This window comes from Panthera tigris, chromosome C2, assembly GCF_018350195.1.
Source record: "Panthera tigris isolate Pti1 chromosome C2, P.tigris_Pti1_mat1.1, whole genome shotgun sequence".
In the NCBI taxonomy this organism is placed as follows: domain Eukaryota; kingdom Metazoa; phylum Chordata; class Mammalia; order Carnivora; family Felidae; genus Panthera; species Panthera tigris.
Window position 1 is genome coordinate 2,690,440 of NC_056668.1, and position 19,630 is coordinate 2,710,069.

The following is a 19,630-nucleotide window of genomic DNA, read 5'->3' on the forward strand; positions in this document are numbered from 1 at the left end:
CCACCTCCCGTCCCTGGCAAACGCGGGTGACGCTTTTGTCATTGAAAAGCGCTGCTCTGAAAATCAAGCGCGGCAGTTGAAGATCTTGCCCCGTGGACGGCTTGCGTGGAGTTAAGCGTGTGTGGAGAGACCGGCGCGTGCGTACTTGTCTCTGGGTGGACGGACAGGTCCGTGTCTGGCCCTGATTGAAGTCCGGGACTGCCAGGACTTGTCCGTTCAGAGTTGGAGATGTGAGCTGGGTTGCCCGTCGGGTAGCAGTCTGGGCGCCCGTTGACGTCCTCAAGGCAGCCTCTGGGGCTGACTCTGCGCTTGCGTAGCTGAGGCCGAATTATAGCTGAGTCCGCCCGCGGCGCTCCAGGCTGACGCGCCACACTGCGTCGGACCGCTCACCATCCCCGGTGGTCTCTAGGAAGGCCGCAGGTCCCCAGCGCTAGTGCCGACGAGAAGGTGTGGGGACGGCACGCCGGGTTTGCGCGCGTGTCCCCGGCGGAGGGCGCAGCCGCGTCCGCTGGCCGGGGAAACGCGCATGCCTGCCGGAGTTCCCTGCCCTGTTTGTTTTCTCTTTGGAATCCTCAGACCCGCTCTCCTCTGCCCTGTGGTGTGCGCCCCCAGCAGTGGGCTCCTGCGGACTGCCCGCCTCTGGCTTCTTGCTGGCTGCCCGGGGCTCGCCAGTGGAAGGCGTCAGGGGCGGAGACAGGGGTTGGGGTGTTTCCTCCTGCGGCCTCCACAGCCGTGGCTTCCACCTCAGGGCCCCGGAGACGGTCTCAGCTCCCGCCGAGTCTCTCCCATTCCCTCGTCGGGTGCGCTGTCGCTGGTTTCTGGCTGCCTCAGCAACCCCGTTGTGTCCCCTATGCCGCTCTCCTCTCTGTAAGTAGTCCTTTCCGTGCATCTCAACATCTGGACCTCTGTTTCCCGCTGGGACCCTGCCGCATGTGCTCGTGTCACTGGTTACGCTGTCGCTCCAGGTCACTGGCCTCTGAGTCCCTGCTTCTGGTCCCGTGCTCCTCCGACGACCCTCGGAGAGCAGTCCGTCGCCGCACGCGTTTGTCTTTGGGGAGGCGACGTGCCGACCCGTAGCAGGGTATGTCAGCGTGCTGGGTGGTTATGTCTCTCCGCGGGGTAGTCAACCTGCGCTCAGGGTCTCACGGATTGGTCAGCACGAGTCAGTCTTTTTTTTTTTTTTTTCTTTTTAAAGGCAGAGATGAGGAAGAGCATTCCTTTTTTTTTTCTTTTTTTTTTTTTTAAGCACGAGTCAGTCTTTAGAGACACCACGTCAGATTGCGGTGCGTGCAGGAGTGAGGGCCACAGAAGCATCTGCGGTGACTCGATCACAGGCTTTGGGAGCTCTTCCCGCCCATCCCCTGGTCTTCTCAGGCCCCGCGGCCATCTCTTCCCGTTCTCTGGCCATTCTGTCTTGGCCTGCTTTGCCGATGTGTCCTCCTCTGCGGCAGCCTTTCGGCTAGTGGAGCTGCCTGAGGTTCAGGCCTAGGCCCCTTCTCCCCTCACTCTGTGGCTTTTCCGTGGGTGGTCGCCTGCACACACAGCTTCATGTCTGTCTCCATGCCAGTGGCTCCCGGGTTGATCTCTGGTCCTCGGCTCGGCCCAGACCCCCAGGTTTGCGGTCCTGTATCCGACTCCTCGGTGTTTCTTCTTGCTTTTTTTTAACGATAGTTTCAAATTCTCACTATTTGTCTTACAAGTAGCCAGCCTGCAGCCATCAGGAGGGACCCGCAGCCCGACGAGGGAGACCACACAGCAGAGGAACGGTGGGCCTCTTGACAACAAAAGGCCGGCATTGCCGAGGGATTTGGGGAGGGACGGAGTTCAGGTGAAGTGCACCTTAAACATGTTTTGATGGGCTCCAAGTAAAATCGGGCCGTGTGTGGGGCTGTCACCATATCCTACTACAGTGGACCCGGGCCTTGTCTTTGAAAACCACAAAATGTAGATAGATGTGGAACATCGTGTCTGAAGTGCCTTATTTGAAGCTCTGCAGCCAGCAGGAAATCAAGGCTGCTGCTCTGTGTCCCAGTGGCTTTGATTCTGCAGGGAACAGGAGGATGTTTTCTTTTTAGTGGTATAATTCCAAACAGCAGAATTTCTGACAGTCTGGGATTTTACAAAACAAGCTTTCTATGAATGAGTGGTCACCGAGAGAGGGGCTGTTAAGACATTGCAGTGTGTTCTTTCCTGTTCACTTGGCAGCTGGCTCTATATGTTTGTTAGCCCAGCCTAACAAACTGCAGGACACATTGCTGCTTTCTGACCTCTGACTCGTGGTATCCATCCTCCTACCCCACCCCACGCTGGGCTGGCTCAGCCTCCCCAGCACCTCCATCCGCCTAGAGACCTGGGATCCTCCTCACTGTCCGCCTCTCCTCCCCCGCACCCCCAATCTCTCTTCCCATTAAGTCCTGTACGTTGCCACTCACGGATGCATCCTGAATTCACTAGCCTGCCTTCACTGCCACTGCCACTGCCACGGCCACCACCGATCCGAGCCCAGGACACTGTTGTCTTGTTTCGTGTTTTGCCTGAAGCTCTGCCTCCTGGCAGCGTCCGCTTGTCGTCACTTTCCAGTCTGTCGTGTGCACTGCAGCCCGTGCAGTTTTTAACCGTTGTTAGCTTGTGTCATTCCCCTGCTTAATTCTTCAATGGCTTCTCGTTGCTTTTAGGATAAAGACCAGAAAAACACCCCCTTCCCCAAGAAAGCAATACCGCCCGAAAACCTAAGCAAAATGGTACCATGGCTTAAAAGATTTTGTTATTGGACTTAGACTCAGGTTCAGATTCACTTTCTTATGTGACTGTCTCGATAAGATCTGTCTTCCTGTTAGTCCCGTTAGATGTCGTAGCACACCGTTCTTTTCCTTCCGATAAAGTTTTATTCTCATCTTACGGTGAGAGTGGGTGGGAGGGCAGGGCCCCTGTTTTTGCCTCCCATTTTATTCTCTGTGCCTGAATATTTGGTCCTGAGGTTACTTCTCGCCCGGTGTCTGCGTTCTCTTCTGTCCAACTTGCTTGCTGTCTCATGAAGCTAAGGTGCCATAGGCCCCTCGGTGCTGGGAGAAAGGACCAAAGTGGACTTTGACGTAAATCAAGAATGGTCAAGATTTTAAACCTTTTGCTGTGCAACCTCAGGGTGTTTTTCAGTTATACCGATCTTGAAGCTTGAAATCAGGGTTAGGTACTTTTGTTTCATAATTACGTCACAAGGTCTGATAATTCCTTGTCTTTCTTGATTGGCACTGGTTCATTTAGAGAAACAGTGAAAAAGTCACTCAGCCTCTTTTCTTTTCTCCAAGTTACTTAACATATAGCGTAACAATGGTTCCAAGAGTAGAATTGAGTGATTCATCACTTACGCTTAACACTGTGCTCAGCCCAACAAGTGCCCTCCTTGATGCCCATCCCCCCACCCCACCCCTCCAGCAACCTCAGTTCTCTGTATTTAAGAGTCTCTTAAGGTTTGTGTCCCTCCCTGTTTTTATGTTATTTTCGTTTCCCTTCCCTTATGTTCATCTGTTTTGTCTCTTAAAGTCCTCATATGAATGAAGTCATATGGTTTTTGTCTTTCTCTGACTAGTTTCACTTAGCATAATACCCTCTAGTTCCATCCACGTAGTTGCAAATGGCCAGATTTCATTCTTTTTGATTGCTGAGTAATACTCCATTGTGTGTGTGTGTGTGTGTGTGTGTGTATCTGTAGATACTTCTATAGATATAGATACGTATATAGATACGTGTGTGTATCTGTATCTATATCTATATACCACATCTTTATCCATTCATCCATCGATGGACATTTGGGCTCTTTCCATACTTAAGTTATTGTTGACGGTGGTGTTGTAAACATGGGGGTGCATGTGTCCCTTTGAAACAGCACACCTGTATCTCTTGGATAAATGCCTAGTAGTGCAATTGGGTAGTTGTATTTTTAATTTTTTGAGGAACCTTCATACTGTTTTCCAGAGTGGCTGCACCAGCTTACATACCCACCAGCAGTGCAAGAGGGTTTCTGTTTCTCCACATCCTTGCCAGGATCTATAGTTTCCTGAGTTCATTTTAGCCATTCTGACAGGTGTAAGGTGGTATCTCATTGTGGTTTTGATTTGATTTCCCTGAGGTTGAGCGATGTGCGTTTTTTCATGTGTCTGTCGGCCATCTGGATGTCTTCTTTGGAGAAGTGTCTATTCATGTCTTTTGCCCATTTCTTCACTGGATTATTTGTTTTTTGGGTGTGGACTTTGGTAAGTTCTTACAGATTTTTGGATACTAACGTTTTATCCGATATGACATTTGTGAATATCTTCTCCCATTCTGTCAGTTGCCTTTTAGTTTTGTTGATTATTTCCTTTACTGTGCAGAAACTTCTTATCTTGAAGAGGTCCCAATAGTTCATTTTTGCTTTTGTTTCCCTTACCTCAGGAGACATGTCGAGTAAGAAGTTGCTGTGGCTGAGGTCAGAGAGATGGTTGCCTGTGTTCTTCTCTAGGATTTTGATGGTTTCCTGTCTCACATTTAGGTCTTTCATCCATTTTGAGTTTATTTTTGTGTATGGCGTAAGTGGTCCAGGTTCATTTCTCTGCATGTTGTTGTCCAGTTTTCCCAGCACCACATTCAGCCTGTTTCAATCTCCATTGTCCTATAGACCACTTTTCAAACACGTAAGTTGCCTTTGAGATGTTAGGTGATACAATTTAAAAACAACTTGATGTCTTAGTGGCAGTCAGATCCTCAGAGTCTTGAGTTGTGATCGTATAATTTTTCGTGTTGACACCAAACATAAATTGCAGTCTTATTTCTAACGTTTTAAAATCTGCAACATTAGTTTTAACCTTTTAAAATTTACTGAAATATGTTTATTTATCTATTACCGTGTTAATATTGTGAACCAGCCTTGTTTTGTTCCTTGAATATCAGTAATGAATACAAACTAGTGTGGCCATGATATACTGGAGAGATATTTGACTAATTTTCTTTAGCAATAGAAACAAGTTATTTTGTGTACTTTAAAATACAGCACCTGCTGCTGCACCTGTGCAGCAACATCTTGCCTCTGTTGGCATTGTCCAATAGAACTTTCTGTGATGATGAAGTTCTTGTATAATTCATGCTGTCCCTGTCTATTTAAAAAATAGTCACTAGACAAAAATTGAAAAAAAAAAGAGGGGGGGGGGACGCCTGGGTGGCTCAATTGGTTAATCGTCTGACTTCAGCTCAGGTCATGATCTTGCAGTCCGTGAGTTCGAGCCCCGCGTCAGGCTCTGTGCTGACAGCTCAGAGCCTGGAGCCTGCTTCGGATTCTGTGTCTCCCTCTCTCTCTGCCCCTCCCGTGCTCATGCTCTGTTTCTCTCTGTCTCAAAAATAAATAAAAACATTTAAAAAAATAAAAAAAAAATAGTCACTAGACATATGTGGCCAACTGACCCAGCCCCATTTATTAAAAAGACAGTCTTTCATTCCTTTAGTACAGAGACGGCTTTGTTGTAAATGGCTGTGTATGTGTGAATTTGATTCTGAATTCTTTATTCTGTTATTTTTTTTATGTAACTTAGGATTAGTATTTATTAGTTTTTATATTGATATCCACTTGGTTGTGTTTTATTGTAGCTCCCTGATGAAATTCTGTTTTTGCCTTTTTTTTCCTGTAACATTAATTACAGTTATTTTAAAGTCTGAATCTGATAATTCTATTTTTTACCTTTTACTTTTTAAAATTTATTTTTTAGAGAGAAAAAGAGACAGAGTGTGAGTTAGGGAGGGGCAGAGAGAGGGAGACACAGAATCCGAAGCAGGCTCCAGGCTCCGAGCTGTCAGCACAGAGCCTGATGTGGGGCTCGAACCTACAAACTGTGAGATCTTGACCCGAGCTGAAGTTGGACGCCTAACCAACTGAGCCCTCCCCGGTGCCCTTGAATCTGATAATTCTAATATCTGGATCACCTGTTGATCTGCTTGTATTGTCTAATTTCCCTCTTGGTAGTCTTTGTAATTTTTTATCGATTAGGGGAGTTTTTCAAGTGAAACTTGTAGAGACTTTCGGTGATGGTATTTTTCTCCAGCAAGTGGTGCCCCCGTCTCCCCCCACTCACTGTCTGCTTTCCTCTACAGCCTCTGTGTTCTGCTTATGCTCTGCTGAGTGCCTGCAGGAGAGAGACGGCTCCGACATCAGCTCATTTTTCTGTGCTCCTATCTCCTCTGGGATCATGGCCCACCCTAAGTGTTGGCTGTCTGATAGCTCTGGAATTTATTTTCATTTCCCAGCTCTGTGCCACCACTGGCTGCTCTGCCCAGCTTTGCTGCCTCTTTCCCTGTGCTGCTTTGGATTATGCCAGGGTCTTTGGGAAGAATGAAGTGGGAAGCTGGGATCCTGTACCTCAGGGCACTTTCCTCGTCTCTGGGTCCTGTAGCCTAAAGGCCTGTGTGACTCAGGAGCTCTCACACACTTTCAGAGGAGTCCATTTTTTTAAGTTCTGCTTTTGTAATTATTCTTGGTGGGTAGATTGATCTGTTCCCTCACCATTATAGCTGGAAATGTAAGTCCTTCCATATATGTGGTTGTGATTTTTAAATTGTTAAAAACATTTGGTAATGTCCTACAGGAAAGACAGACTATGGAGATGTTCCAGATTAAAGGAGGCCAAAGATACAATGACAGTCGAAGGCAATTCCTGACACTTGACTGGTTGTTGTGCCTTGAAGGAAGAAAATGCTATAAAGGACGGTTTGGGGTCATTTGAGAGAATTTGAATGTCGGTGGCAGATTAGATAGAGGTATTAATTTTTCTGAAGTTGACAACTGTATAGAGTAGGTGTCTAGGACATCCCTATTCCTGGGAAATACCCACTGAAGTATTTAGAAGTAAAGGGCTGTGATAGATGTAACTTACCTCAGCTGGCTTATAGTGCGTATTGCGTGTGTGTCTGTCTGTGGTACGAGGGGTGAGCAGATGTGAAATGTTGCCAGTAGATGAGTCTGGGGAAAAGGAATGTGGGTATTCTTTGTATGATTTTTATTTGTGTGATGTTTCGTAAGTTTGAAATTGTTTCCAAATAAAAAGTTTAAAAAACCTGGTAAAGTGGAAAAACTACTGTTCACAGAGCCGTAAGCGTCCCTTAGGCGCTCTTGGGTTGTTAGAAGCGGGTGTGGAAAACCACTAGTACCACATGGTCTCTCAAGTGTTGACGGGTGTTCGGAGATTAATTTCCCGAGTTTAGTATTAATGAGAAGAGGAAGACCTCTGTTTACAGCTCAGAGAAGAATGATAATTTCTGGGCCACAGAAATGTGACCCAGAGAGAGAATCGCGAAGAGTGGGATGGAAGGAAGAGTGAGTGCCAACAGGGCATTATCGGGGTGCCCAGCGGGCTCAGCAGGTGGAGCCTGGTTCGCCGCATCTTGGGGTTGGGTGGAGAGATGACTCAAAAATAAAATCTTAAAAAAGAAAAAAAGATTATTTGATACGACCGAAAGCTTATTGTGACCCAAATGAGATAATGTCAGAGTGTCTTTTCCCCATGTGTTGGCAGGAACAAAAGGGGTAACATGGAGCGTGCTGTGGAGGGACGGGTGTGGTCCAGGTTTGGGGAACCCACGCTAGGGAGCTAGGGGAGTGGGGTTCCAGGGCCTCCCCAAGAGCTTCCAGATGCGCGGGAGGGCAGGGGCCTGCCTCACCCGGAAGGGGAGTTGCTGCCACTGGAAGACGGGCAGCAATGATGCAGTGGGGAGTAAGTGCCCCAGCCTGTCTCCTCTTCCCCCTGCCCCTGTCCTGGTCTAACAGGAGCCTGGGTGCTGTGGGTGTTCACTTTTGCCTCTTGGAGCACAGAGCACGGAGGAGAGTGGATCTCAAGGGCACGTGGAGATGGTCCAGAGCACAGGGGACTGGGAGAGAGGAAAAGAGACCTAATGGGCTTTTGGACAGAGGAAGTGGGGACGTAGCCGCGATGGAGAAGGCAGAGACGTACGTTATTTGAACGAATCGCTCCCGACACGCAGTCGTTAACATTATCTCTGTATGCCAATAAATGAAACGTTTCCCAACTCAACAGTTTGAGAAATGCTTTAACAGAATTCATTTGAATTTGGCAAGATTGATCTTATTTTTTGTGATGGTGTTTATTTTCAAGTCTTCCAGCGAATGTGGTGGATGAGTCACTCAGGTAGAGGTGCCCTGTCTGCCTGGTGTTTGCCAAGCGTTGCTAGGTAATGTACGGACATACAGAGGATGAAATCCGGCCCCCTTTCTTTGGCATTTACCCGTGGACTAAGGGGCTCCAACACACAGATGTTGAAGTTAGTGATCCGAGGTGCTGCCACGTCCATTGGCAGTGCCACAGTAGAACGAATTCCCGTTGGTCACACATTTTCTTCTTCCTACAAGAGACAACTCCAGTGGCCTTTAAGGTGGAGAAAGAAGAGTGGTTTGGGGAGCAGGTTTTTGGCAGTGCAGGAGAAAAAAATGCGATTTCCATGTTCCGGTTCCACCCCTTTCCCCCCACCCCCTTTGATTTGTTTTAAAAATTTGACGGCTAATCAAAGTGTTGTTTTTCTGGCTTAGAGTGGGTAGCAGGATTTCAGATTCACGTAATGTCTTTAAACGAAGGATTTTTAAAAAATGAATTCTGAACTACTCTCATTTTATCACTTTTTGAACTTACATTGTTGACAGGCTGATTATGTTAAGATAAGACAAGGTCTTTAGGGTGGGCCCTGATCCAGTATGACAGGTGTCCTTACAAAAGGGAAATTTGGACACCGAGAAAGAAGATGTACACGAGGAAGCTGATGTGAAGAGACCAGGAGAAGGCCAATGACAGCGGAGGCGGATGGGAATTTTGGAACAGCAGGGCTGCTGAAAGCTGGAGAAGGCCAGGGAGGATCCTCACCCGCGGGTTTCGGAGGGAGCCTGGGCCTGCTGACACTGTGGTCTTGGACCCATGGCCTCCGGAACTAGGAGAGGAGACGTTTCTGTTCTAAGCCGCCCAGTTTGTGGTGCTTTGTTATACACCCTCCAAATCTCAGTTCAAAGTAAATGGAGTCCATAGCGGCTAACTGTAAATCCTTTTCTGAACCTATTGGAGAGTGATGCAGAGGGAGAAGTTAAGGGCTGTTTAAAAGCTTGCATTTTGGATTTGAGACTTTTGGCTCTTTTGATCAAAAACAATACTTTCGTATTAACGTACATGGAACAACTGATAGTTTGCTTTGCTTATTATAAGCATACCTGGTGATCAAAAAAGGGTAGGGAAATCGATCTCTTGTGTGGGTTACATTTCTTTGCTCAGTGTTTTAGAAATGCTGCTTTTCAGTTATAGCTCTGTCTCCTGCCTGTAATAGTTCACTGTACCCTTCCCACCAATAACTTAAACGTTAAGAGATACAGGCGTTCTCATGTTATTGGAACTATCAAAAAAGGATTGTAAGTTTCAAACCAGTTCGACGTTGAAGTAGCCTGTGACGTAGATTGTGTTTATATATTGGTGGTCTGTCTTGGCCGCTCTTTTAATTAGTTAACAGTTAAATGGAGGAGGTTTCTCCTTCATTCTGGACACTAAAGGTGAGCAGTTGAAAGAATCTTAGGCTGGGTGATCCTATTCTGATATTGAGGCTGCGTAGGATAATGTCTTGATTACACATAGTGGATCATTTACTGTCCATATTCTTTCTGTCCCTGGATTTAAAAAAATCATAAAAAAGGTATATTCTCATTATGAGAACGAGACAATCAAAGTAGCTGTGCATTTTTCTCTATTCAAGGATTAGCAGAAGGAATGTGTAGAGAAGAGGAATTTATTTATGTGACATATTTATAAAATTCCGTGTGCTGTTCTAGGGATTTGGGATGTATCAGAAAACAAAACATGAAAATCCCTGCCCTTGTGGTGTTTGTTCTGGCAAACACCGCAGGCACTGCTGGGGGCCAAACTGACAACGCAAGGTGGGGGTTCTGTTGGACAGTGGTGGCAGTGCTCCCATCCGGCCACAAGGCGGCGGCCTCGGACAGCAGAAAGGCACCCTCTGCCTTCGGGGGCTGGGGTGGGCTCATGGTGGGCGGGTGTGGCTTCCCTGATGCTGAGTTTGAATTCTGTGGGGCACCTGTAGGAGAGTGGGACGTTTTGACCGTGTCCTGTGTTATGGTAGCCTATGATAAAGTTGTATACAGGTATGTAGAGCGAGAGATTATGAAGTTACTGTAATGAAAATCTTCTGGGTGGTCAGAATTAATTCCTCCATATTTTACACATGGTAAAGCTTGTAAGGATGTAATTTTCTATCTTCTTTGCCATGTTTGAATGATACACCGCTTAATGATACAAGAGAATGTAAAAGTGAACTGCAAAGAAAAAATTTGCACCACTAATTTAGTTCCTTTTTTGATTTTCTTTCTTTCTTTCTTTCTTTCTTTCTTTCTTTCTTTCTTTCTTTCTTCCATATGCAATTTATGGTTCATTCATAATTGTAAATAATATATGTTTTAATTTAACTTTGTTACAAAGGGCAACTGTGTAGTTTTTTTAAAGCATAGTACTTGAGGGGTGCCTGGGTGGCTCAGTCGGTTAAGCGTTTGGCTTCGACTCAGGTCATGATCTAAGGGTTCGTGAGTTCAAGCCCCGCATTGGGTTCTGTGCTGACAGCTCTGAGTCCAGAGCTTGCTTCAGATTCTGTGTCTCTCTGTCTGCACTCTCTCCCCACCCCCCCGCTCTGTCTCTCTCTCTCTCTCAAAAATAAACAAACGTTAAAAAAAAACAATAAAGCATTTGACTGATCATTGATTTCTTCGGTGGCCACAATTGGTAGGGCAGAGTGTAGAATTGGGAAAATCCTGCTGTGGCATGATATGTTATAGAAGGGGAGAAAGAGAACTGATTTAAGGGAGAAGAAATAGTCCCATATTCACATAGTTTCTCAGAAACACATTTTCAGTGAGAAGTTCTGGCCAGTTTCATAATCTGTAACTGACTATTAGCTTCAGGTGCTAATCTCCCTTCTAGGGTAATGGGCCCCTGGAAAATGCAGACTCCATTCATTTCTCCAGAGCTTTTGGGATGCCCCTGCTGTTCTTGGTGGTCCCCTCTTTGTCAGACCCCTGGGCTATGAAGCCACAGCCCCCTCTGGTCTGCACTTCACTGGGGGGAGTGCTGTAAGCCACCTCCCCTCTCAGGTAGGGGAAGGCACCAGTTTTCGGGCTGCTGCCCCCGCCACCCTCCATTTCTCCGCACCCCGTGCTCCTGTGGCCGGGCTCCCTCATTTGCTGGTGCTGATGGGTGTCGATTTCATTTCGTTAGTGACCAGAGGCCGGGCCGTGGTCCCGAAGCAGTCTTTCTCAGAGTCTCTTCCCAGATCAGCAGTATCAGCCTCACCTGGGAACTTGCTGGAAGTGTAGGTTTTCAGGCCCCACTCAGTCCTCCGAATAGGAAACTCTGACGAGGGACACAGCAGGACACAGGTGGACTGTGTTCCACCTCAAATCTTGGTTTACATTAGCATAAAAATGGATGATTTCTCAGTCCCTGAAGTCGAGGCACTTAACATTTTAAGCTCTAGACTTCTTTGCTTTATGAATGTCATAATATCTTTTATTTAAAGTTGATAATGCTTTTGATTTCAGACTTATTAACATGAACGTCTTTGGGGAATTGTGTTGGCTGTTTGAATCGCCATCTAAGCGAACGTGGTTGAGAGGAAGAATGCCGTGGTGCCACGCTGTCGCCGTGGCCTTTTTTGTGTGACCACGTTATTCCCACCCTCCATTGACTGCCGCTGTTCCTCCTGAGTCAGTCTGCCAGTTGGTGAGACGCGCTTTGTGAATCAGCCCCGGCTGGCACCGTCTACTCGCTGAGCTGCCTTCTGCTTTTTATGGAGCAGATACAAGTCTGTGCCACGAGACAGTCGGGCTTCTCAGCCCTGCCTTCAGTCCTTTAAATAACCCACTTTCTTAAAGCCTCGAGTACACGTCTGGCAGTAAAACGAGGTCTTAAAAACACACGACCAGAAACAACAACAAAAATAGTGCTTTCTGCTATGGGCTGCAAACTGATGAAAACCGAAACGAGCAGGACTCTTAGAATATGGGTCAAGGACTGGTTGTGAGCAAGCAGTGCTGCTTTTCCTGAAAGAAGATTAGGCAAAATGGATTCTTACCAAACAGTAGCGATTTGAGATATTGAGTATTGTCGTGCCTCTTTTTTCTAGACCTGGAAAGGAGAGAGCAAGACTTAGAGCGACTGAGAATGGACTGCGAGCACTTTAAAGCCCGCCTGGAGACCGTGCAGGCTGAGGGCATGAGAGAGAAGAAGGTACGATGCTCACGGGCCACCGCTTAACACACTCGTGTCACGGCTGCGTCCACAAAGTGGTGTTGCCAACAGCTTGTCTATTCAGCCTCGAGAGATTGTGCCTTGAAACGCATATATTCCGAATGGGTTGGAACATAGTCAAATGTTGGCTTTTATGACCATTTAACGTGGAGAACATTTGCTGGGTGACTTGTGATCGTCACTTTCTGTTGATTTTCATGTTTAAAAGACCGTTGCAAAGCTTTAAAAGTCAGAGTATAGTAAGAATCTTAAAAAGTGTACATCATAATTCGTAATCAGAGATAAATGTATTACCTACAAATATTAATGATTAAGGGATCATTCACCGATATTTTATTTTATTTTTTAAAATAAATTTTTCAGTGTTTATTTTTGAGAGAGAGAGTGTGTGCGCAAGTGGGGGAGGGGCGGGGGGGGGGACACAGAATCCGAAGAGGCCCCAGGCCCTGAGCTGTCAGCACACAGCCCGACGTGGGGCTTGAACCCACAAACCGTGAGATCATGACCTGAGCTGAAGTCGGATGCCCAACCGACTGAGCCACCCCGGCACCCCCATTTAGTGATCTTTTAGAAATAACCAATGTATTTTCATATTTAAGAAGACTAATAGGATTTCTCAAAAATTACACGTTTTTACTTTATGGAACAAATATTTCCCCCTTTTTTCTGTAAAGCTACAACTATCCTGTCACTTTGGATAAAATGATAAAATTCGGAGTGTGCATGTTTTTTTTGTTTTTTGTTTTCCCAGTAATAACACTGTAACAGTATTAGTAACAGCAGCTAGGTATTTGGTTCCCTGGGGCCCCGGCGGGTGCTGCCCCTGCCGGCGGGTGCTGCCCCTGGCTCAGCGGGACCAGCAGGCGCTGTTAGTGCGAAGGAATGTGCGGTAGCCGGTCACAGGCCCACCACTGCCTCCTCTGGCGAAGGGATTCCAAATGCTTGAGGCTGCCGTGGAGGCGTTCCAAAACTGGTGGGTCTGTAGGGACTTGAATATTGAGCAGGTAGAAAAAGGGAAAGAGTTTTAGTCTCAAAACTGAGTTGAGTGTCACATAATTGAAGTTGAAGTTTTAGTTTTGTCATGGTTTGGATCATGATCAACGAAGATGCCAGTGTGGCTAATTTGGGCCTGAAAGTTTCATGGTCTGAAAGAAGTTGACCAACATACAAGAAGGAATTTGGTAAAAATCAGCAATGCACCTGTTGGTTCAGTACTTACTTAAATTACTAAACATCCTCGTTAAATTGAAACTTAACTGTGCAGAATCTTCCTGTTTGTTTTTTTTTAATTGTTAAGCATAGGGAAAAAGTGCATGTTTTGTGGGCATTTTAGATGCAGTGCATAAAAATAAGCCATTCTGGTAAAGCACCAGTCAGTATAGAATGGATGAAATGACCTTGGTAAAGTAGTGTCAGATCACCAGCGTGTTATTGCCCTGACACTTTGACCTTAGTTACAACATGGGAATATTTTAGATTAAACTATTTCCTATTTCCAGCTAAGTTTCCTGTTTAACTCTCCTGCCAACTTGATACAGATGGGAGTCCCTTCGTGTTGGCCATAACAAGGCCGCATCTCTTTTTGCTGTAGAGAACTGAGAGCTGCCTCCATAGCCTCTTCTCTGGTCTCTGCCCAGGTGTCTACAGATCATGGGGCTGGACGCTGGAAGCGTATTTTAGAGTTGAGGAACCAGGAAAGAATTCAGGGACTGGATCCCACATTAGAGCACTGCTAGTAAGAACCACAGTATGGGTAGACGTCATTAGGAAAAGACAGCGGTTACTGGATCCACATGTAAGCAAAGATGAGAAAAACACAGCGTGGACTCAAAGTCATAAAAAAGCGTGATGGGGGAGCGACAGCTCCTGACCCGACCCTCCCCCCCCCCCCCGCCCCCCGCGCCCCGGAGAATGGCTGCCGGACAGGGGAAGCTTGGTTCCCGGCCTCAGTTGAGCTGTTTCCTCAGCAGTAGTTGAATCCGGTCAATGGGAGTCCAGCTGGGCCTTGATGTGCACTCAGGGGCTGGCCGGGAGAGTCCTCCTGGCAGTGGCAACCTTTGAACTCTGGAGAAGAAAGAGCCCAGCTTTCCTGGTGTGGGCGGAGCTGTCGGAGGACATCTGACTTGCTTTTCGTAGGACTGTGCTGTCCCTGTGAGGTCAGACGAGGCTCCCCACAGAGGGTCTGCCGGTTTTTAGTGTGTGACCTGGCTGTCCCACGTGTGTGAACTTGGCCTACGTGAGGTGCGAGTTCACCTGTGCTGAGGGGCATTTCGGTCGCTCGCCTGTGGTTTCGTTTTCTCTGTGTGTTTTCTTGTGTGCGCTCCTTTCACAGTTAACAGACTTGCATGTGACTGCCCATTTTTTGTTATCTGTGTTTTTGATTTGTTAGCGAAGAGTTGCTACTTTTGTGATAGCAAATGGAAGCTGTTGCAAACATTGTATTATTTCAGGAAACTTTGTAAAGAAAAACTGATAGTATGTTTCAGTTAAAATCAGAAATGAACTACAGAGGATTTTGAAGGAATCCTGAAAGCTTTATGCTCGGTACTCTGTTAGGTAGGAGTATTCACTTTAAACAGGTAACTATATCAGGGTTTGATTATTGTTCCTTTTTTAAAAGCAACTTTATTGAGACGTGTTTTGCATAACATGGACTTAATCTGCTGTAAAAGTGAAGCTGGAACATTTTTAGTAACTGCACGCAGTCCTACAGCTTTCGCTACAGTGCAGTTTGGTTTTGGTTAAAAGGTTTCAGAAAGAATCACAGATTTGCAGGAAGGCACAACAAGTCCAGGGGAGTCCCTGTACCCTCCACCCAGTTTGCCCCCGTGTGGCGTCTTGCGTCACTCCGGCACAAGGTCAAAGGCGGGAAACTGACACTGGTACAACCCACACAGGCTGTCTGGGTTCACTGGCTTTACCTGGGTTCGTTTGTATCTCCTCAAGTGTGTGTGTACGTGTGCACACACGCTCAGTTCTGTGCCGTTTCAACACATGTGTACATTCGCGTATCCGTCACCAGCACGTCGAAGATACCAAACAAAGATCTCTCCGTGCTTCCCTGCTACAGCCACACCCACCCTGTGCCCCGTACTTGGCTCCAGGCAACCACCTGCACATAGTTGTCACACATGAATCTCTATCATTTTAGGGCGCCTGGGTGGCTCAGTCGGTCTTCGGCTCGGGTCATGATCTCATGGTTTGTGAGTTCGAGCCCCACGTCAGGCTGTGTGCCAACAGCTCAGAGCCTGAGGCCTGTTTCAGATTCTGTGTCTCCCTCTCTGTCTCTACACCTCCCCTGCTTATGTTCTGTCCCTCTCGCTTTCAGAAATAAATGAAGATTAAAACAAAATTTAATCTCTATCATCTTATTTCAAGAATGTCATGAAAATGGAATGTCATGAAAATGACTTTTTCCGCTCAGATTCATCCAAATCGTTGCTTGGATCAATAGTCTGTTCCTTTTTATTGCTGTGTAGTATTCCGTGGTATGGCCAGATCACACTTCGCTTAACTGTTCTCTCCTGGAAGGAGTTGTTGGGTTGTTTCCGGTTTTTCGCTATTAGGAGTAGAGGTGCCATAAACATCCGTGTATAGGTTTTTGTGTGATTGTATGTGTTCATTTCCCTGGGATAGATGGCTCAAGAGTGCGGTCACTGGGTTCTGTGCTAATGCATGTTTACTGTTGTGAGAAATTGCCAAGTTGTGCGGAGTGGTGGTTCCAGTTTACATTCCCACCAGCCATGTGTGAGTGATTCATTTCTTCCACACCTGAATTGGCATTTAGTATTATCACTGGTTTTATGGTAGCCATTCTGGTAGGTGAGTTGTGGCTCTGATTTGCATTTCTCTAGTGGCTGATAATGCTGAGATCTTCTAACACGCTTATTTGCCGTTGTATATCCTCTTCTGTGAGGTACCTGTTCACGTCCGTTTTTATATATAAATCTTTTTAATATTTATATATGTGTATGTATATATATATTTTACTGTTGAGTTTAAAGAGTTCTTGATATATCCTAGACAAAAGTCTGTTACTGGATGCGTGGTCTGCAGATAGATTCTCCCAGTGTGGAGCAGGTTGTTTCATCATCTCCATGGGGGCTTTTATGGAGCTAAAGGGTTCAGTCTGGGTGGCGTCCAGTTTGTTAGCTTTCCCTTCCATGATCAATGCGCTTAGTGTTGTAAGGACTTTGCTTGTAGCCCTTGGTCCTAAGGACTTTTTTCCCCTAGCGGTTTTATATTTTTATATTTCACAGTTACGTTCACAATACATTTTGGGTTAAGTTTTGCATAAGGTATGAACTTTGGCTGAGGTTCTTTTTTTTTTTGGTCCAGCTGCTCCCATGCTTCGTGGGAGAGGTGATCTTTCCTCTTGTAGCTCTGCCAGCGATCGCTTAGCGTATTTGCCTGGTCTGTTCTGGCTTCTCTGCTCTGGCCCATCGATCTGTTCTTCCATCAGAGCTCACCGTCTGATTACTGTGGCTACATAGTGAGCCTCAGCATTGGATAAAGTGATTCTTCCCGTCGAATTTTTCTTTTCCAAAATTGTCTAGACAGGTCCTGTGCTTTTCCAAATACATTTTATCATAAGATCATCTGTCTCTGTAAAAATTTTTGCTGGGATTCAGATGAGAATTGTGTCATTTCTGTAGATCAGCTTGGGGAGAACTGTTGTCTCTGTTGCATCTCGCAGTCTGCAAACAAAGCATGTGTTTCCATTTACTTAGGTTGTCTTTAATTTCTTCCATCAGTGGTTTGTAACTTTCAGCACACAGATCCTACACGTTTTGTTAGATTTTTACCTAAGCGTTTCTCTTTTTTCCTTTCTTGATTCCAATGTTTTAATTTTTATCTAACTGTAAGCGAATAGCTGAATTAGTAGAACGTTCTAAAACTCCAGATTGGCTTTTCTTACACCAGAAAAGAGTGATCAATTTAACGGGCGAAGACAGGGGATTTCTGACAACCTCTCACCCGGCATGCAGCTCATCTAGATGGCTGTCTCTTAACTGCAAAGTGACGCTCCCTCTTGCCTTTTCCAGTACTGCTCTTTAAAGGAACCAGAGACACTGACCCCTAGTAACCAGTCTGAGATGTAACACACTGGGGGTTAGTGGACATGCCAGCTTCTGGCTGTCTTGGTGAGAGACGCTGTCATGAAAATGTGACCTAGAAGATGCCATTATGCACAATTCCCGACTTGGGCTGGCTCACAAAGGCAGAGGCAGTGAATCAGTTTTTTGTTTTTTTGTTTTTTTTTTTAAACCTTCCTTAAAGATTCTTTGATGCTCTGCTCTATTACTGTAGACCTGGTCTTTTTACCTGAAATTTTTGTTAAGTTCTGGGTTGCTATTATGTTAACAATTTGATGATCCCATCCTAGTACCAAAATGTCCCCCAGAATGGAGTTCAGATTTGGTCAAAACATAAATCGGGGTGTGACACTGTAGAATTATAAATGGTAGGCAGAAGGAAAAGTCAAACTGAACCACTATGTGATGGCTCAGGTCTCGTCTGTGAGAATGGGAGTGGGGAAGGGGGGACATCTACGTGCGTCACTGAACTTGAGAGTACTGCTGGGGACCCCCAGGACACTTCCATCTCCTGGCTTCCCTCTGCTTCCCAGACAGCTGCTCATAGAGCTGGGCGCACAGCCATCCCATTCAGCCTGGTAACGCATGCTGGCCGTCAGGGGCCTGAGCTTGCACTTTTTGCAGGCAGATGCCACTTCGAGTTTCCCACAGAGGTCTCCAGATTGGTTGCCGAGAAAGGGCTCGGCATACTTCAGTGGCCCATCCTGCTCATAAACCAGCCAGACGTAAAGGTGAAGGCCTCGGGAGGCCCAGATCCCACGTAATCGTGGAGGACTCTGCCACTGCCGATGTCAGTCATTGCCCTTCATGTTGACCACCAGAAAATGGTGCCATTCCCTGTATTTGGGGTCCTTCCTGCTGGGAGCGTCTGGGTCTGTCATGACCAAGGGGCGGCATTTGCCTGGATCGGGGCCTCCTGTACGATCCTGGTGGGCCAGTTCCTTACCTGGGTGGGCGTCCCCCTTTGTCCACCTCATTGACCTCTGCCCCAGCATATTTGACCTTCAGTGGGATTCTGCAGCTGCCTGTCTGCTTCCTGCAGGCTCAGAGTCCCAGGCCACTTGCTCAGGTCTCCCGGTGTTGCAGGGCTGAGCCGGGCAGACAGCGGGGAGTCTTGGCAAGGCCCGGGCCTGTGGCTCTGACTCAGAGCACTCTGCAAACTGGCCCCGGGAGGTATGGGACCAGCGGCCAGGGTGCTTTTCATTTTCTGTGGAACAGTTTTAAATGATGTTGTATTTTTTTAATTTTTATTTATTTTTTTAAATGTTTGTTTTTGAGAGAGAGGGAAATTTCGGGAGAGAACACACGGGGGAGGGGCAGAGAGAGGGGGAGACAGAGGGCTCGAAGCAGGCTCAGAGCCTGATGTGGGGCTTGAGCTCACAAACCATGAGATTATGACCTAAGCTGAAGTCAGACGCTTAACTGACTGAGCCACCCAGGTGCCCCAGTGATGTTGTGTTTTAAATTTTAGGTTTCATTTTGTTGTTGTTAATGTATAGAAATGTCATTGCTTTGTGTGTGCTGATCTTGTAACTTGTGACCTGGCTGAAGTCACTTATGAGTCTAGAAGTTTTATTTACTTTTTACTTTTACTTTTAATTTATTATTATTTTTAATGTTTATTTTTGAGAGCGAGAGAGCGTGAGTGGGGGAGGGCAGAGAGGGGGTGGACAGAGGATCTGAAGCGGGCTCTGCGTTGACAGCTCTGTGCTGACAGCAGCCAGCCCAGCATGGGACTCGAACTCACAAACCATGGGACCATGACCTGAGCTGAAGCAGGATGCTCAACCAGCTGAGCCCCCTAGGTGCTCCTGTTTTTTAATTTAAAAAAAGTTTATTTCTTTTGAGAGAGAGAGAGAGAGAGAGAGAGAGAGAATTCACACACAAGCAGGGGAGGGACAGAGAGAGAAGGAGAGAGAATCCTAAGCAGGCTCTGCATCGTCAGTGCATGGGGCTCAGTCCCATGAGTCATGAGATCATGATCTGAGCCGAAATCAAGAGTTGGGCGCTTAGCCGACTGAGCCACCCAGGGGCCCCAACTAAGAGTTAAAAAAAAATTCCTTGAGTTTTTTTTTTAATGTTTATTTATTTTTGAGAGAGAGAGAGAGGGTGCATACGTGTGCATGTGTGTGTAGGGGGGCAGAGATCTGAAGCAGGCTCTGTGCTGATGACAGAGAAGCCTGATATGGGGCTCGAACTCATGAGCCGTGAGAT

General features: G+C 46.5%; 1 protein-coding gene across 4 annotated transcripts in view; it reads left to right on the top strand.

Annotated features, from left to right (window-relative positions):
- The window catches only part of LOC102967336 (heat shock transcription factor 2 binding protein), a 92,944-nt gene that overhangs the window by 2,595 nt on the left and 70,719 nt on the right, over positions 1–19,630 (top strand). For all 4 annotated transcript variants that reach the window (XM_042998859.1, XM_042998860.1, XM_042998861.1 and 1 more), the window contains exon 4: positions 12,196–12,299. In XM_042998859.1, coding sequence (XP_042854793.1) covers positions 12,196–12,299 — 104 coding nt within the window. The remainder of the gene's footprint in view (positions 1–12,195; positions 12,300–19,630) is intronic.